This window comes from Scyliorhinus torazame, chromosome 13 (genome assembly GCF_047496885.1).
Source record: "Scyliorhinus torazame isolate Kashiwa2021f chromosome 13, sScyTor2.1, whole genome shotgun sequence".
NCBI lineage: Eukaryota > Metazoa > Chordata > Chondrichthyes > Carcharhiniformes > Scyliorhinidae > Scyliorhinus > Scyliorhinus torazame.
The window spans coordinates 53,135,428-53,149,344 of NC_092719.1; the positions used below are offsets into that span (position 1 = coordinate 53,135,428).

Below are 13,917 nucleotides of genomic sequence, written 5' to 3' on the forward strand. Positions count from 1 at the left end.
TACATTCTTCAAACATTATCTCTTTGTACTCTTTATTTCTATGACAAACATGTACCTTTAAATCTTGAGTTTTAATTCTGAAAATCTGTAATTATTGCTGACTTTCAATATTTTTGATTGTGATGAAAAGTCAGGGACCATTGAAATCTTACCTTCGTTTTGCAGATGTTTTAAAGCATTCCACCCCACCCACCACCCCATAAAGTGTTACTAACAATTGTTTGGCATAGAGAATTTCCTGCATTTGATGATGTTCATGCTGACCTATCTATGATTTTTTTAAATGCAATTAGTAGAAGCTACTTAGTCTTTTTATATAAAGTAATACAATGTAGAACTTGTATAGCAATTATTCTGAAGCACTCAATAATCTGTTACATATAGAAAAGTAAATGTAAAAACAGCACATTTTGGTGGCTTGTAAAATAATTAATGTCAGAATCTCTTTTCTGCATAGAGGTACCAAGTGGAAATGGGGGAAATGATGATAAGTCAAAGATTGGGGAAAGAAATCCATCAAATATTTTGCCAGGTATGTGGAACTGTCAATTGCGAATATGAAGTAAATCTGTTCAATAATCTTCTACTCCGATTATATGAGATCATGTTCATATCCTGAGTTATTGTTACAATTCAGTCCCAGAATCGCTCCATTCATCAGCACTGCAATTAGCAAAGTTTTAACTGCAAGTTGGGCCATCCTTTTCATAATCAATTTGTTTGAAAGTATAGACCTTGTTGTCGGTGAAGTATTTTGGGAAGCACCTCTAACCTTGGACATCAAGCAGATTTCAATCATGAACATGAATGGACGCTATTAGAAAATCAAAGGTGTGTAATGCACACCTAAAATTAATCCCTCTGGGAAAATAATTTGTATTAACGGCACTTTCCTTCTTGAGGTTAGATCTGCCATTCCTCAGTCAAACCATTTAATACTTAGAAAGCTGTCATCTGCAAATTGTAGCTACAAAAGACCACAAAGATAAAGCCAAATCTTCAATAGTGATCAACCTTAACAATCTTGTTGGGAGTATCAAAGAAACATGTCTTGGAAAGAGTACACCGTATATGTTGAAAAAATATTACTATATATTTTTTGGACAAGTCACAGTAAAGAGGCTGGGATAATTTAGCCTACAAAATGCTCTATAACTGTTAACAATACCACACCATGGGGAAGCTGGAAAATACTTCCCACCAATTTAGGAATGTAATGAGCCAAATTTAACTGTGCACAAACATTTATCAAATAATGATCACAACATGATTGAATTCAGTGTAGCATTTGAAAGTGAAAAGCACGATTCAGATACTAGAATTTTAGACTTGTGTAAGGCTGACTTTAAGGGGATGAGATGAAGACTGTTCACGGTAAACTGGGAAGACCTGTTAATGGGCCAAATGACTGAAGATCAGTGGAGAATATTTGAAGAAATATTTAACGAGATATAGAGCAAGTATATACCCGTGAGAGGAAATGGCTTCACAAAAAAACAACCATGGACAACTAAAGAGCATAAAACTAAAATAAAAGACTGACAAAAGTGCAAAACATAGCACAGATCCGGACGAATGAGATAGATACAAAGGCCAGTAATGGGTCACAAAGCAGCCAATTGAATGCTGGCCTTAAAGGACAAAAAGACAAGTGGTTGGAAGTCATGGTCCAGCTATACAAAGCCCTGGTTAGACCACACTTGAAATATTGTGAGCAGTTTTGGAAATGTCATTAGGAATGTCATATTTGCCTTAAAGGGACTGCCACGTAAATTTACTAAAAATTATACCCGAGTCTAAAGGTTAAATTATGAGGAGAGAATACACAAATTAGGATGCATTTAGAAGATTGGGGGGTGATTTGATCAAAGTTTAAGATATTAGGGGGAACAGAATGAGTAGAGAGGGAGAAACTCTTTCCACTGGTTAGGGCATCTAAACTGAGGGACATAATCTTGTTTCATAACTTCCAGGTTACTAGAAACCCAACAGCTGAACTATATTCTGATAAACACTCTTGTGGTCTGACCGATATGTGACTCCTGTCAATGAGGTAATGCAATCTGTTGTTTGTTACCTTTTCTGACCCTGTTGTAGCTGAGTGCCCCAAAATGACAATATATTTAAATCTCTACGGCCACTCTTTGAAGCACTATGAAAGCAGAGCCAGCCTTCAGGACAGCAGTCGATTGCTCTCAAAATTTTTGTGGGGAATTTAGTGATACAGAGGGCGCTAACTGAAGAATGTGGCTTTGTTTAGCTGTTTGAATCTCCAAATATACTAATTCTGAAAAAAGAGACAGTTTACTCTTAACTGGAGCACGCTGTCAAAAGCATGACATTCCCTTTGAGGCTTTCTTGTTTCATTGAGCAAGTGGCTCTTCAACATCCAGGTTACTAGAAACCCAACAACTGAACTATATTCTGATAGACACTGTTGGGGTCTGACCGATATGTGACTCCTGTCAATGAGGTTGATTCTTTCTTGCTCGATTAGAGGTCGGCGACAAATGGCAGGTCCAGCAAGTGACACCATTACTTATATCCACCACTGCAACTTTAACATAGCACACTGGCTCTAAAAAGAAAAGCACACTTGCTTTGACGGACAGTTAGACTACAAAACCCATTCAAAGGTATTCTCCTGACTCTGGCTATTAGTCTACTGGATCTTGATTGCTCACAATTTAAAACCTCAAATCTATTTTCAAAAGATTGCACATTGATTTACTAATATGTATCATGTGGTGAATATTGTGACCCAAAGCAGTATTGGACAACATTGATCTAAATGTTAAAGTTGAGGAATGAAACTAGGAAACGCTTCAACGTGCAAAGAGAGTAAAAGTTTGGAACTCTCACAAATAACAATTGATGCTTGGTCAGTTGTTGCATCAAGATTGATATGTTTTTGTTAACTAAAAGTATTAAGAGATATGGGGAAAAAGTGGGTTAGATCACAACTCCACCACAATCTGAATATTGGAACAGACTCAAGGGGCTGAATTACCTACTCCAGTTCCTAGTTTCCTAAGATCTTTCCCATTGTCAGTTATGGTATTCGTCACAAATTCTATTATTTCTATAGGTGTGTATTTATAATTGAGCATGCATAATTTAAAAAGTATGATTCTAATAGCAAGATTTCTATCTACCTCCCACAGGAGAATTTTACACCACAAGACATTCTAACCTTTCTGAAGTTCATGTTGTTTTTCACTTGTGTGTGGACGACAATGTGAGATCTAGCAATATTACAGCCCGTGATCCAGCAATTATGGGTTTGCGAAACATTCTGAAAGTTTGTTGCACTCATGATATTACTACGATAACTATCCCACTCTTATTAGTACATGATATGTCCGAGGTAAGCAGCAAAATGTTCAAAAAGCAAGGATGTACCAAGCAGTAAATTTGTCAGTATAATATACTATGAATGTTTTTTTTTAAAGGAATCTAGTCTCTAATCATTTGCAAGTACAATAGTCACCTTATTGTGAGCTAAGCTTGTTAAGTTTCTTGTGCCTTAAGTAGAATTATGCATTAAAACAACTGGAAACTATTTTAGTAGACATACAATGAAGTGAGGTAGGATACAAGTGAAAGCTCTTATCGAAGTATAGCAGAATAAATGATTAAATCGAGACTCGTGTCTTCACACAATGATAAGCATTTCCCCACTTTTATATACTGAATCCTAGAATCCCTACAGTGCGGAAGGAGGCCCATCAAGTCTGCACCAACCCTCTGAAAGAGCACCCTACCTAGGCCCAAGCCCCAACCCTATAGCCGTAACCCCAACTAACCTTTTAGACACTAACGGGCATGGCCAATCCACCTAACCTGCACATCTTTGGACTGTGGGAGGAAACTGGAGCACCTGGAGGAAATCCATATAGACACAGAAAGAATGTCCACACAGACAGTCACCCAAGGCTGGAATTGAACCCACTCTGCCGCCGTGACACCAGCTGCTATCTTCCTTCCTCAGTACCACTTCAGGTCAGGGATCAGGTTGATATGGATTACACATTTTACACCCACACTCAATGCTGCTCCTTATTTAGAATCATAGAAAGTTTACGGCACAGAAAGAAGCCAGTAGGCCCATAGTGTCTGCACCAGCTAAAAAAACAAGCCACCTGGCCGAATCTCACTTAGCCCTGCAGGTTAAAGCACTTCAGGTGTATACCCGGACACCTTTTAAATGCGATGATGGTTTCTATCTCTACTACCTTTTCAGGCAGTTCCAGATCCCTACCACACTCTGGATGAAAAAACTTTCCTCATCTCCTCTCTAATCCTTCTACCCAGCACTTTAAATCTATGCCCCCTAGTCACTGACCACTCTGCTAAAGTAAATGGGCCCTTTCCATTCATGTCCCTCACAATTTGTACATCTCAATCAAATCTCCCCATAACCTCCTTTTATTCCAAGCAGACCAACCCCAGCCTATCCAATCAATTCTCGTAGCTGCAATTTTGCAGGCTTGGCAACATCCTTGTAAACCTCCTCATAGAATCACTACAGCGCAGAAGCACCAATCCTCTGAACCCTACGTCGGCCCACGCCCCCACCCTATTCCCGTAACCCAGTAGCTCCACCGAACCTTTTGTACACTAAGGGGCAATTTAGCATGGCCAATCCACCTAACCTGCATATCTTTGGACTGTGAGAGGAAACCGAAGCAGCCGGAGGAACCCCACACAGATACCTTCTATTCTCCTCTGTTTCCTCTCTAGTGCATTTGCACCCTTCCTGCAATAAGGTAACCAGATCTGCACAAAGTACTCTAGTTGCAACCTAACTAACGTTTTAAGGTGGTTCCAGCATAATCACCCAGCTCTAATATTCTATGCCTCAGCTAACAAATGGATAATTCCATCTGCCTGTTTAACCTCCCTACTGACCTGCCTTGCCACCTTCACTGTGGACATTCACTCCAAGGTCCCTCACTTCCTGTACACCTCTCCGTATCCTCCCATTTATTGTGTATTTGGATTTTTTGCCTTCCCCAAATACAATACCTCGCACTTCTCTGGGCTGATTATTTATTGGCAAGAGACATGCTTCATCATGAACTACATATCTTGCAGTCACCTTTATCTCTTCCTGAGATGACATGCTCAATTTCTATGAATTGACCAAGATCGGAGTAAAACCAGTATTGAGCCATCTGAGTGTGTATTCGCAGCATAGGAGTTAACTTATTCAGCAACGCCTTACATGCTCACAAATTACATTGTGAGCAGTACATTAATTCACATTAAACACAAATAAAGACTTACATGTACTTGTATATTTATATTTAATTCATCATACATTAACTGAAAACAGTTTACAACTATGTATCATTACATGGAATAAACAGTGGAAATTAACCAAAAATAATTCTGTATTCGCAGTAAGTGCCACAGTTTCTAGACCAATATATTGGATGCTGGGAAGTTGAATGTCAACAGGATGTAATGAGATACAACAGCAATATTTCACAATGTCAAAAAATCCCTTCACCATTTTATTATTCGCAAGAAAAAAGATTGTATACGGTTTCCTGTTATTGCGCTGCCTCACTTCCGAGCTTACACCAATAACGTACACCGGGAACCTTAAATCTAATTTTTGCTAAACTGATGTTCTGAATAACTAACTTCAAGTAGAACTGCTTCATCATTCAATAGAAGTCTTTTTACGAAACAATCTGGTACAATCTTCTGCTTACATGTAGGAAAAAAATAATCATACGAACTGGCATCGTGAGAGTTACAGTATGCACTATTGAGAAATATATTTTCCAGGACTGGGAAAACACTTGTGAAAGTGCAGATCATGCTTCACTATATTCATGTGCTAGTATCCATATTCTCTTGTCTAAATTACATAATTAATAATGTCCACCTTTGCTCGTACACAAATGAAATGCCAGTGCATGGTGTCATGGAGTTCTGAATTAGGGAGGGGCAGGATACAAACTCCACACAGATAGTCACCCAAAGCCAGAATCGAACATGGGTTCTTGCCACTGTGAGGCAGCAGTGCTAATCACTGTGCCACTAGTTCAGTGGAAGAATTATATTTGTTAGACTTCATTTTAAAGTTTTGAATAAAATTAGTGTAGCTACACGATTTTTTTAATTGAAATTTGATTGCAATTAATTTAAACTGAAAATGTCACAAAATATTGATTTCTTTTCAGCTTGTATGTGTAAAATTGAAATTAAAACTAACTTTGTTTAGAAGTGTAAATACCCAATTTGACATGTCTTTTAGCTGCAGTAGAAACTTAACTCAACCTTCTGTTAATTTAGTTGCAGATTTTTACCTGAGCTGTAAGAATATCATGTCATTTCTATAGTTGTCCGGGTCATGCACAGTATTGTGTAAACTGAAAATGATCGCCCGGTGAATTGCTGGGAATTTGATCAAATCCAAAATTTTTCTGGCAGCTTAACCAGTGAGGAATGATGCTAGGATGTTAGCAATCTTATCATTTTTAAATGTTACAGTGAATATACACAAAACCAGAAATATACCATTTAGATGGGCAGGGGTACAGTGCAGACCCTCCTCACTGAACTAAAATATGACAGGAAAAATAAGTAAAAAAACATTGGATGTTTGGTTTTGTGAATGACAAAATAATGAGAAGTACCAAATGTAAGACCATTATTGCAAATGATTTAGTAAAACATGTTGAGATCCAGCTGGGAATTAATTCAGGGGTATGTTTATGACCATTTATTCTTGAAATCCTAATGAATATTTCAAGTTGCTGGGAAGTATATCAGCAATGTTTTATATGTTTTAACAGGAGATGACTATACCTTGGTGCCTGAAAAGAGCAGAGCTTGTGTTTAAGTGTATAAAAGGTGAATACATTTTCACGGTTCACAATTAATCTCAGTAATTTCAGTAACTTCTGTGGTTAACATGTTAAGTTTGGGGAGAAATTAATGTTTTTAATGCTTGTCAATCATGGAGGTTACACAATGAGTACATGGGTCGAAATAAGCTTTATGCTACCAACAGTCCAAACTTTAGTCTGCTGAAGCCATGAATTCTTTATCTGCTGCAGAATGAAGAAGTGCTCTTTTCTCTACTCTGGTAAACGCTCTCACACCCTGGCGCCCAATTCTTGTTCAGCAAAAAGACAATATGTAGGAAGCGGCATTCAAATTATTTGTTCAGGAAATTTAAAGCGTGGCCCCAGGGCATGTATTGTTTGCAAAACTTTAATGGTTTGTTTATGCAGTGAACCTATTTCCAGGCTGGCTCAAACCCACGATGCACATGGGTTACGAAGCTTCCATATGTAAAGATTTAAGGTTTACATTTTCTTTAAACTTGCAGATTGGTGATTTAACTAATAGCATGAGTCAGGGTCGTAAATTCTCTTTCCATATAGTGGCTCAATTCAGTTTGTTGAGCCAAGGTGCTACTACGTTTTAGCAGAGTTTGTTTTTTAGTTCTCATAATATAGAACATAGAACATAGAACATAGAACAATACAGCGCAGTACAGGCCCTTCGGCCCACGATGTTGCACCGAAACAAAAGCCATCTAACCTACACTATACCATTATCATCCATATGTTTATCCAATAAACTTTTAAATGCCCTTAATGTTGGCGAGTTCACTACTGTAGCAGGTAGGGCATTCCACGGCCTCACTACTCTTTGCGTAAAGAACCTACCCCTGACCTCTGTCCTATATCTATTACCCCTCAGTTTAAGGCTATGTCCCCTCGTGCTAGCCATTTCCATCCGCGGGAGAAGGCTCTCACTGTCCACCCTATCTAACCCTCTGATATAAATGCAAACTTTAAAAAAATAATTTCTTCATAACAGAATTTGGTAATATTGCACAAATTTAATGGGGCTCTGTTCTGACTTTTAAAACTGTGCGTGGAACAACTTGAATGCAGTAATTATATCAATTAAATATGTAATTGAAACCAAGATTAACTGAGATTTGAAATTATATTTTCAAAGCTAGCTGTGATTAATTTGCAATTGCTCAACGGTCCTATAAATTTGCATACTAGTAAACCGTAAACAAAAAGTTTTATATTAAATGCAGTTTGAAATTGTAAATTTGTAGATTCTCCTAAATCTAGTTTACATTTCAATTTAGCTTTGGCAAGTTTACATTATGGGAGTGAGTGGCTGAGATTGCAACTTTTTAAAGGAATGAAATGGACAGCTTACACCTGTCATTAGAGCCCTGCATTTAGAGAAGCTCCATATTCTCATAAAAGCAAATTACTGCGGATGCTGGAATCTGAAACGAAAGAGAAAATGCTGGAAAATCTTAGTAGGTCTGGCAGCACCTGTAGGGAGAGAAAAGAGCTAACGTTTCGAGTCCAATGTCTCTTTGTCAAAGCATTTCTCTCCCTACAGATGCTGCCAGACCTGCTGAGATTTTCCACCATTTACTCTTTTGCTCCATATTCTCATACTTGTTTATTGGGACAAGATCCTACAAAATCTTGGGAAAAGACCCAGGAGCAAAAAGATACATGAAATTTCCACCTGGCCAATCGGCTTGGCTTCAATGTTAAGAAATTTTCTAACCAGCAATTTGTCCAGCAGATTATATAACCTTTTGCTACAAAAAGGTAAAAAGAAAAGACAGGTTAACATTTTGAGAGTAGACCATCTTTAGGATTATGATGGGTTGGAAGAGGCGGCAAAAAATAGAAACTGAGAAATTCTGATTCTCTATTTAGTTCTGTGCCTTGTTGCTCCTTCAGGTTTTATGATGGAAATGGCATCCTGGGATGGGGGAACCTCTCGCACAGTGCAGTTTCTTGTGCCACAGGTAAAACACCAATCTCATTTCTAAAAAAACATTTCCTTTATTTATAGCTATACCTATTTAACCCACTCAGTTTGCCTATTGCAATCAGATATTTGATAGGATAAAATAGAAATTTAGCACCAATATTAACATATTGTGACAATGCTAGAAATCTGAAATATAGTTGGAAATTGCTAGTCAGCTAAGTCAGTACCTGTGGACAGAGCTTGGACTTGAGAAGTATTCTGCAACTTGTATCTGTGTCTGATTCTGTTTTAGAGTTGGAATGGAAAACCTTTTATTGAAGACATCTAACATTGATATTCCTGTCACAAATTACGCAGTTTCAGAATTAAATTTGGACGATATGTTTTCTGGAAAAGTGCGCTTTCTGAAATTGTTGGAGTTGAATTCTTGTGTGTGCAGGCACTGTGGTTCTTTTGGCATTATACTATGCTGGCAAATTTCCACCGCATGTGACCAAGGTTTGTGCCTTGATAATCATCTCTGTGTCAAACATCATTGCATGAATCAGGAACCCAAATCTGGCATGATAGTCTCTGCCACACACTGTAGATATAGGCAGTTGGCCGAGAAGGTGCAGGATTCATTGTCATCTGTTTTCTCTTGGTCCTCTTCTCTGCCCGCTGAGCTTTCCATTTCTAATCGTCCCTTCTGATTCTTCTCTGAACCGTCAGCCTCCAGAGTCACCTATCTCCTAAATGCCTGGTTTCTCCATATCTCACTTCTATCAGAGTTATGGGCATCCAGCATGTCCAGAAGGTTTTTTGGTATAGAGCCGTCATCCATCAAATGAATGTGACCAAGCCATCACAGACTTTGTTGGCTTAGTAATGAGTGTATATTGATGGAATTAGCATGCTTCAGGATTTCTGAGGTGATGACCTTATCCCTCCAAGAGAAGATGAGGATACATCTGAGACAGCAAAGATGTAAACTTTTACTACCTTTTCTCCTGCCTAGCATATGTTGTCTAGGCCTCACTTTGATATTCCCCATCAGGTTGTTGATGTTCCACACACTCTTACTCAGCTTGGCCATAACAGCTGCAGTTTCTGCAATGGAAGTGTTGACTGTAGCATCAACATTAACAGATTGCAGGTGGTTGTGAAGCCCAGGTATGTGAAGCTATCAGCAACCACCAGCATCACATTGTTAATGCTGATTGGCAATTTGGCAATATCCTCGACCAGGGCAGACACCTTTCTGATGCTGATGGCTAAATCAAACTTGGTACGAGAGGGTATGCTGTTTGTCACTGCCAATGTTCCTCGGTATGGAGGACATTGTAATTTTTTCTTGGATCTTAGGCAGGCAGGACTGAACAGCTTTCTGGCAGTTCTGGTATCCTCTGTAGTAGACCTAGAGGCAATGATAGCAGCAAAGAGAATATGTCAAAGAGTGTCAGTGCCAGAACGCAGCCTTGTTTGACACCACCGAGACCGTGGCTGGTTCTCAAGTAACTGTATCCTTGCCACATAGTTACCATCATGAGGACTTGGATAAATCATATGGTAATGAGTAAACTTGGTATGGGCATCAGGAAGAGCAGAAGGAGCTAGCAGGACAAAAAATGCATTATGTAGTTCCTACCACTGCAAAAAAAGTAGATATCCATCAAAGGGTTGATGAACAAACCATGGAACAGCAGTGGCACAAAAGTGTTATTTATAGGCCAGGTATGAGAGCACGAGCTCAATTATAGGGCACAGTGCTTACTGTGATTGAGTAGTAGCAAGGCAAGCGTCAAGCTGTTTCTCCTACCGTGAGAAGGATCTATTATCAGATTATGGTAACAATGCACTCCTGCAACTTCTTGTGAGATATACTATTTATAATGCCACTCAGAAACACATTTGCTGAAGCGGAGCTCCTAGTACTGATTGTCCACATGGCAAGGGCTCAAACCTGTTCTTGTCAGTTTTCTGATGATCAAATTATGATTCTCAATCTTGGCTCAGAAATGTCTTCAGGATGACCCATCTGACCATGGATGCTCAGAATCAAGTCAGTCCTCTGACGAATCTGGGGCGGGATTCTCCACTCCCACGCCGAAGTGGCCGTGCCGTCGTGAACGCCGTCGAGGTTCACGACGGCGCGGAACGGTCCCGGTCCCGACCAATTCAGGCCCTGACAATGGGCCAGTATCGGGGCCGCATCATCTGCACGTGCCAGGCCTTGTCGCCCGCGTAAAGGCGGCGCCGCATAGATGACGCGGCTGGCGCCGCATAATGGACGGCATCCGCGCATGCGCGGGTTGGCCGCCGCCAATCCGCGCATGCGTGGTTGCCGTCCTCTCTAAGTCCGCCCCGCAAGAAGATGGGGGACGGATCTTGCGGGGCCGCGGAAGGAAGGAGGTCCTCCTTCAGAGAGGATGGCCCGACGATCGGTGGGCACCGATCGCGGGCCACCCCACATTTGAGGTACCCCCCGGTGCAGGATCCCCCCTCGCCCCCCCCCCCCCACAGGCCGCCCCCCCTGCGTTCACGCACCGCCCACGACTGCAGCGACCAGGTGTGGACGGCGCCGAGGGGAACCCGCCGTTTTGGCCTTGCTGCTCGGCCCATCCGGGCCTCAGAATAGCGGGGGTGCCGGAGAATCGCCATTTTCGGTGTCTCCGGCGATTCTCCGGCCCGCGGAACTCGACCGGGCCGTTCCCGTCGCTTGGGAGAATCGCGGGAGGGCTTCGGACCGGCGTCCCCGGAAATTTTGGCGGCCCAGGCGATTCTCCCAACCGGCGTGGGAGTGGAGAATTGCGCCCCTGATGTCTGAACTGGGCGGGTCCACAGAATACCAGCACCGTGTCAATGCTTGGGCAGATTACCTGTGGCATGAGCCTAGATTTAAACAGTTTCTGTATATCTTGAATAACATTTTGTTTTCTCATTGGAAGGTGCTAGTCAACTAAACAATAAGTGCGTGACTACATTTTCTTTGCAGCTAAACTCAACTTGCTTATTGTGTTGTAACAGATACTGGAAAAAATGAGAATAAATACCAATATCTTTACAAAGAGCTGTTTGAGAATCAAACATTCAGTCAGAAACTTTATCCACTTAGTCAGATCCTGTTGGCTACTGGTAAATGTACTTGGCTGAATATCCACACAATTATTGCCAAAGCAATAAACGTACAAGTTTGGAAAAGTAGTAAATCCACTAGCAGCTAGCTTATCCATTCAGTCATATACACGTTGCGGCTGTGGAAATTGATGACCCAAGAATGTGCCGCACAGTCTTATAAATTGGTCTAGCATTACTTACAGTTGCATTAAATAACGGAAAGTCTAATGGTAAGTAACAAGTCCGGAAGTCGTGACGGTGAGGTAGACGTAAAGGCAATTTTGAGAACTTCATTCATGAGTGAATTCTTTGCTTTGGATCTTATAACTTTTCCTTCCATCTCGGTCACCAAAATTGTGAAATAAACTAATATTGCAGTGAAGATGCCACATGGAGGTCAAATGCTACTCTGATATTAACCCTGTATTGATCACATGCCCAACCTGAAAGTATTAAGTCAATCTGTAAGTAGTTAAAATGAGGTAGTGGTGTTTAACCTGACAGGCATATATCCAAGCTGCACTCCAACCTTAGGATACCCAGAGTGCCCACAGAAGAGCAGAGCCAATGTAGTAGATGTCAGTAGTAGTACATCACACAAATCTTGGCTTATGCTAGTATATGACCCCACGTGACTATTATCTATATGCCAATACAATTGGTCAGTACATCTACTGTTATGTCATGGGTATGCAGAATTTCTGTAGCTTTCTTAGTTATTGGAAGAGGTGAAGAGGAATTTTACCAGAGTTTCTGTTGAATTTACAATGTTTTTGGCTTTCCCCAGCACTTAGCATTACCAGAGTTTGGGGCTTATAGACATTTAAATTAGGACCAGGAGTAGACCATTAAGCCCCTCGAGTCCGCTCTGCCAATTGATAAGGTCATGGTTGATCTGATTGTGGTCTCGACTCTACTTTCCGATCTACCTCCTAGACCATTTGACTCCATTGTCCAGCAAGAATTTATCTAACTCAGCCTTAAATATCTTTAAAATATTCAATCACCCAGCCTCCACTGCCATCTGGGGAAGAGAATTCCACAGACTAACGTTGTGGGGCGAAACCCACGCAAACGAAGGGAGAATGTGCAAATTCCACACGGACAGTGACCCAGAGCTGGGATCGAACCTGGGACTTCGGCGCTGTGAGGTGGCAGTGCTACCCACTGCACCACCGTGCTGCCCGCATTTGCCTATCTAATCACTTACTGTACCTGTATACTAACATTTTGTAATTCATTTACCAGGACACCCAAATCCCTCTGGACTGTAAACATTTGAAATCTTACTCCATTTAAATAATATGCTGCTGTTTTATTCTTCCTGCCAAAGTGAACAGGTTCACCTTTTCTTGCTTTATATTCCATCTGCCAAATTTGTGCTTACTCACTTAAGCAGTCTGCAAAAGGATATAGATAGGAATGTCCTCTTCACAACTTGCTCCCCTACCTATCTTTTTGTCGTCAGCAAATTTAGCAAGCATACATTCGATCCTTTAACCAAAGTCATTGATATAGATTGTAAATAGATGAGGGCCCAGTACTATTTCTGTGGCATTACACTGGTTATATCTTGCCAACTTGACCCATTTATCCCTACTCTCTGCTTCCTATTAGTTAACCAATCTTCAATCCATGATAATATGTTATCTCCTACATCATGAGCTCATATTTTGCAGATTAACCTTTGATGTGGTACCTTTATGAAATGCCTTTTGGAAATCCAAGTATACCACACCTACAGGTTCCCCTCTATTCATGTTGCTTGTTACTTTCTCAACGAACTCCAATAAATTTGTCAAACACAGACAGATGATGCAATAGGTTGTACTATCTAGGGTGAATAGTGGTAGGTCTGATGTTCTTTTTCTGCCCTTTTATTATCTTTCATTTCCTGAAGTATGTGATCCCATCTAAAAGCTCAAGTCAGGAGTGTGATGGAATACTCTCCATTTGCCTGGATGAGTGCAGCTCCAACAACACACCAGACGCTTGACACCATCCAGGTGACAAAGCAGCCCACTTGATTGGCAT

General features: G+C 40.6%; 1 protein-coding gene across 3 annotated transcripts in view; it reads left to right on the forward strand.

The window, feature by feature from the left end:
* The window catches only part of ferry3 (FERRY endosomal RAB5 effector complex subunit 3), a 56,994-nt gene that overhangs the window by 23,313 nt on the left and 19,764 nt on the right, over positions 1–13,917 (forward strand). For 2 of the 3 annotated variants that reach the window (XM_072471502.1, XM_072471503.1), the window contains exons 10-13: positions 458–532; positions 3,165–3,367; positions 6,813–6,870; positions 8,754–8,821. In XM_072471502.1, coding sequence (XP_072327603.1) covers positions 458–532; positions 3,165–3,367; positions 6,813–6,870; positions 8,754–8,821 — 404 coding nt within the window. The remainder of the gene's footprint in view (positions 1–457; positions 533–3,164; positions 3,368–6,812; positions 6,871–8,753; positions 8,822–13,917) is intronic. The other variant, XM_072471504.1, reaches the window with a different exon arrangement.